Genomic DNA, 6,000 nt, shown 5'->3' with positions numbered 1-6,000 from the left:
CAGCCAGGCTGCATCTGCCCTTTGTTTCAAGGTGGAGACGCCTCTGGTGTCTCTCAGGGTCCTGACGCTCGTACTGCAGTATCAGTTTCAGCGAGGCAGCCTGTGACAGGAAGGAAAGCCTCTCGTTATTACTGGAGCAGCAGTCCGATGAGAGAGTGACCTGGAGTAGAGTGGGGGGGGGGGAGGGGAGGGAAGCAAACAAATTTATCCGCCAATAGAGGCTTGGCCTTGTGCCGTTAGAATACATTCTTTGCATCCCATAATCAAAAGTGGACTGGAGTGAGGAACTGCTGCAACTCTGTGGGTGGGTTAAGGCATATTGGATGTTTAGCTGCATATGTTTGCAATTTAAACTCTGCCCTTTTATTTAAAAAAACAAGAACTTGTGGGCTGAGAGTCCTCGTTGTTTCTGGAGCAAGCAGGGAAGAACTTTTTTTTTCCCCCAAACGATGTCAGACTGTGAGGGACTGACAATGGGTGAGTGCCTAGTGTTTGTCTTTATTCCTCCTGGAGTATGCTGTGCTTTCCTGGACCACCCATCCTAACAGTCAATAAGGAAGCAGATCAGCTCATTTCTTCTACATCTGTTCTAATGGGTTGTCATTGAAATGAAATAGCTTTAAGATCTGTTTTTTGAAACTTACTAAATATAAACCTCTTAATAGGTGGCAGAATGTAAACCCTGGAAAGGCCATGAAGTTTAACTTTACATATAAGCAGAAGAGTTGTGTGAGGGAAGCAGAAACATTTAGGATTCTGACACGTACAGTTTGCTAAACCATTGATTTGAAACCCATGTTACACTGCCAAAATGTGCAGTAATGTAATAGTAATCTATTGAAAAGATCTGCATGAAGCCTAGATCCTTATAAGCAGTGCTGAAATTAAATGGCATGTGCCGACACTAGGTGAAGAAAACAACACAATCGACTATAAATAACTTTCAGCTTTTAAGACCAGCCTATTGCTCCTCTCAGCAAGCCAGTTGGTTCATTTTTTTCAGGTTAATGTGAGGGCAACGTTTATATTTATGTCAACACATAATTTTATGTTGTAGGCAACATGCAGGGGAGCAATAAAAAGGCAAATGGAATGTTTGGCTATCTAGTTACAAGCATAGATGTGAAATCCAGTGCTGTTAGGTTAAAATTGTACATGATCCTAGTAAGATCTAATTTAGAATATTGTGTTCAATCTTGGGCACTGCAGTCCAAAAATGACCCGTTCAGAAAGAGCAACATTCCTGAATTCAAAGGAATATTCTTCCCTGATATGATACAATCTGTTTTGTCTTGAGCAGTGAACACTATGAGGGGACCTCAATCAAGTATTCAAAATCCTCAAAAACATGGACAGTGTTAACCTTGGGGTTTTGGTAGCCCTACGGACATCCTTAGAACCAACCGTGGACTCGAACCAGGACACAAGTGGAAGCAAAGAGAAATTACTTCAAAAAGTGGGAACAGGAAATACTTTTTTCAGTAAAAGGTTGCGAAAGTCTGGAACACGTGTTTCCATCACTTTGTTCAAGAACAGCTGGATGGGATCTTCTGATCAATTAGCTACTGAAAGCCAAATGAACTGGAGGGTCTAAATGACCTCCTCTCATTGGCAAGCCTGCTTATATTCTCTCTCTCTCTCTCTCCATCTATCTATGATGCCGCATAATCTGAGCTCCTGTAAACAGAGCCTGACATGCTTCTCTGGAAACTCTTAGTTCTGCTCAGTACTCGCCCTTAGCTCTCGCCACAGGCATTTTGCTGACGGCAAATGTGTTAAAGTAAACTTGCTGAAATGTTATTATTATTATAATAATACAACCTATTATTTAGTATTTTTGTCTATAGTGTGAAAAGACCAGATTTTTCAAGGATAATTTTTTATTTTCTAAATTTATTTTAGTTCAACACACCTTCGGAGTCCATTTTCAGTATGGAAAATCTGTCACAGTTTATACGCAGTGCAGCATCCTGCATCATTGATTACATGGAGGTTACTGTAGTGTTTGGATGCCGTCCAAGCTGCTTTGGTAATCTTGCAGACTCTGGCATGATCTTGTTCTAATTTTCCATGGTTTACTTCAATGAGCAGGATTATATACTGTATATACATTAATTTTTTACTTATTCATTAAAAAGATTAACAGCCTTTATTAATAATCTTCTTTTAGAGTCATAAACAAAACTAAAGAAAGTAATCTATCAATGCCCTTATACATTTATAAGGAAAGAGAGAATTTTGTATTGACACGTTTGCCTTGCAGTTGGTAGATAGACTAGAGTTTCTTACAACATGAAGCTGTTAATAAACAATGAAACACATTAGAGAACGAACTGCATCTTTCAGAGAAGAAAATGGGTCATAAGAGTCAAATAACTAAGGACACAATGTGCAGAATGTTTATAGTGGAAATGCCACTTCTTGATTTCAGGAAATTTAGTTTGTGATTAGATCTTAAGTCTATTTGTCTCAGAAGATTCTCATTCTGAAGTATGAATCAGAATAAAATGTGCACAGTAAATGTAAATTTGGAGGTCAGTATAAGAAATGCAGCTCTGTACAAAGCCCTCATTAAAGTTTAATGCCTGGCTTCTGTTCATGGAGCCAATGTGTGTGTATATAATGTGTACTCCAGAGTGCATGGCTCAGGCTTGGCTGAGCTTCATTCTGCTGCTGTAGTGATCGGGTACATTCAGGTATGCCAGGAAATGGTTTATTCTCACTCTTCATCAATCTGCAAGCAATTTAAAATGTTTAAAATCCTGCAGTACCTTTAAAAGCTGTAACAACATAATCTTAAACCAACCAGCCCTGCCTGGGCTCACTTACAAACAGCTCAGAAGAGGCAGCCTGCATTCATCTACCGTAATAAAACTGTATTATGTTTCACTTTTTAAAAAATATGCCTTACTTTGATACCATCGTACCACATCAGAATTGGCTGTGTAAAAATAAAAATTATTTCCTGGAATTGAACTGATCAAGTAACCTTGAGTGTCATTCATAACTCTGGGCTCTCGGCAATTAAACTGGGAGCAGGCCCAACAGAAGCAAGAACAGATCATGTTTCTGTAAGACCCCTGTCTACTTCGAACTGCACGGCTTTATGAATCATTTAATCTTTCGCAGCGTATGGCAGTAGTACATCATTGGCCCATCCTTCCAGCGGCGCAGGGCTGGCAATGTCCGGGGGAAGGCGGTTCTTCTCAACCCACAGAGGGCGCTGTTTTTCAGTGGTGCTGCTGATGCCAGGAAAACAAAAACTTAAAGGGCCTCAGGGGAGGTGCTTGTGCAATGGAGAGGGTTTTCATACTCCATGCTGTTTGATTTACTGCTAACATTTGTTGTCCCAAAATGAATTATTAGTGCATATAGTCTGTCTCCCATTCCATTACCCTTCTTTGAGACTGTCCGCATGCACAAGCTGTACTTCAGTGATTCCAGTAGCTACATGGCTGCTGTTTTCTCTACGTGTTACCGAGGTGAGGCATCAGTAGTTATTTTAATGGAAGGTCTTTGATCCAGAGTACTTTGTAGTTTCACATAAGTGAGAATTTTCTTATTCTTTTCAAAAATATTAGTTATTATAGAATGGAGAAATAATAAAATAATATTGAATCCTCAGTTTACTGTGCTGTTTGTTGAATAGCAGTTCTATTTTTATTGTGATTTGAATGACCACACTGAAGAAAATGATACTTGCATAATCCATGTAAAGGAAAGGGGTGTTTTTCACAACTTTAAAAAATCCCTGATTAGTGTCATACTTGTCAAAGTTAAGATACCACTTTAGACATGCAGGAGCACAGAAAGCATGTGGCAGATTTTGTCTTGTTCTCAAGATGTGCACCCACACATACGGAGTTTCATGCATTACAGAGCTCAAGCAGATAAAAGATATGCTATGTGCTTAGACATGGCCTTATATTTCAAGTGCATAGTTTGAATCCAACTTTTCATTTTAATTTCAACAGGACTCCTGTTGGGGCAGCCCGGCGGCACATAGGTGAGCAGTGCTGGGGCCCTGTATTCAGTTCCAGACCTGGGTTGCTATCTGCTTGGCATTTGTATGTTCTCGTCATGTTCATGAGGGTTTCCTCTGGATGCTCTAATTTCCTCCCACAGTTGAAAGACGTGCTGGTGGGTTAAATAGCCACTAATTGTCTAATGTGTCTGTGTGTCTGTGTGTCTGTGTGTCTGTGTGTCTGTGTGTCTGTGTGTCTGTGTGTCTGTGTGTCTGTGTGTCTGTGTGTCTGTGTCCAGGATCTCTCCTGCCTTGTGCCCTTTGCTTGCCCAGGATAGGCTTCAGTTGCTCCATCACCCTGAATTGGCTAAAGTAGCTAGAAAATGAATGGATAGAAACCTTCTTAGAATCAATTAGCTCTATTCCAATATGAAGGCTTCTAATGGTTATCTACCAGGGCGCTTTCGCTCCATTTGTTTTCTCAAGGGACTCAGGGACTGCATGTACCTTGAAATAAAAGCCATTCCAGTATCTTTAGATTAAAATAGTATCACTTTCTTTAATGATTTAAAAATGCAGCCCTGTTATGTACAGGACCTCATTAGTCTTGCAGTTTTACAGTACCTTAGGCTTTTCAAAGTGCAGAGCAAGAACAATTTTTATATTGCTCACAGCACATAATTATAGATTCATAAACCTCTACTAAATATGTCATTGTTAGTATTTTCTCCATAACTTTCCTTGGATGTGTCCTACTTCAATATCAGTGAAAGTATCAGTGATTTTTATCATGTCATTAAACGTTGTTAAAAGATCTGCAATGTTTTAATATATTAAACAATTATTATATATTGTTGCAACAGGGGCTCACTTCTGCTTTCTTTGCATATGTAAATATAGACAAAACTGAATTTTCTATTTATTCCATTAATGCTCATTTTTTAAATTGATCTTTCACAGCTGTGGTCTGGCAAATGTTACTCTAAAGTGAAAAATGTCCTTTGACCAGACAAATAAAACATCGTCTCAACCTAACCACTGCAATCATGTTTAAGTAACTCGACTGACTCACAATGAATGGCACTTATGAGGGGAAAAAAAATATCAGGGGCCCCAGTGCACCTTGGCAGGTTGCCAGATGAGGGCTAAATGAAACATTTTACCTCAGCTTCTGTTTAATCCTTTAATCTGAAGGGCATCTGGGTCTGAAATGTTGGGATTGTTTTAAAAATCCTTGGGTCAGGGGTCCTGAAGATCTTTTGAGTTCAAGATCCCTACAGTCATAAACAATTTTTGAAATTATTTATGATTTTAAATCAATTTAGGCCTTAAAGGGGACTTCAAAGATCACTCGCATATATCTTGTGCACATTGAGACCAGATGTTATTAAGACTGTGAATTGGGCTAATTTTGATAAAATATGAGGCTACCAGAAATACAAAATTTGTGGACGCTATTATGTTCTTGATTCCTATAGATCTCATCAGCATTTAGCCGGTATATCTTTGGTTGCTGTTGACTATGCATGGAAAAAGGAATGGGCTATACATAGGATTTAGTACTGGTTTCTAAATATTATATACTGTATGAGATTATTCTACATTTCCCACTTATCCGGCGTTTCTTTGCGTTGTCGACACTGCAGCGGCCTTTTCTTTCTGTCCCATTTTCCAATCTTCGTTTTCAAATTATTTGTTGATAGGTATAATATAGTGAAATGCCTGCCCCCTCTCTTCAGGGGGCACTATGATATTACCTTCAGCAAAATTTGCATTCTTCCCTCAATTGCTTATCATTTGAAGAAGCAAGAAATTTGGAAGCACTCATGTGCAAATCCAATTTATTTTTATGGCCTTTTATGCCTGATTTGAGATAGTTCGGTCTCCGTGATTGCATCATAAATACTAAATAGTTCATCACTAAGTTTGTGCTTGGCTATGATAGCTGACGGGAATAGCAGAAATTTAAATATTCCAGATTTCCGAATAGTTAATGCATAAGAGCCCCAGTAATAAAATATGATTGGAAACAAAAA

At 38.9% G+C, this 6,000-nt stretch overlaps 1 protein-coding gene across 1 annotated transcript in view; it reads left to right on the top strand.

Moving 5' to 3' along the window:
- Positions 1 to 265: 265 nt before the first annotated feature.
- The window catches only part of eml1 (EMAP like 1), a 77,019-nt gene continuing 71,284 nt past the window's right edge, over positions 266 to 6,000 (top strand). The window contains exon 1 of the mRNA XM_088648189.1: positions 266 to 477. Coding sequence (XP_088504315.1) covers positions 450 to 477 — 28 coding nt within the window. The 5' untranslated portion in view covers positions 266 to 449. The remainder of the gene's footprint in view (positions 478 to 6,000) is intronic.

This window comes from Lepisosteus platostomus, chromosome 10 (genome assembly GCF_059453375.1).
Source record: "Lepisosteus platostomus isolate fLepPlt1 chromosome 10, fLepPlt1.hap1, whole genome shotgun sequence".
Classification (NCBI taxonomy): Eukaryota; Metazoa; Chordata; class Actinopteri; order Semionotiformes; family Lepisosteidae; genus Lepisosteus; species Lepisosteus platostomus.
Note: the sequence above shows the minus strand (reverse complement) of the source record. Positions and strands in the feature narration are given on the sequence as shown.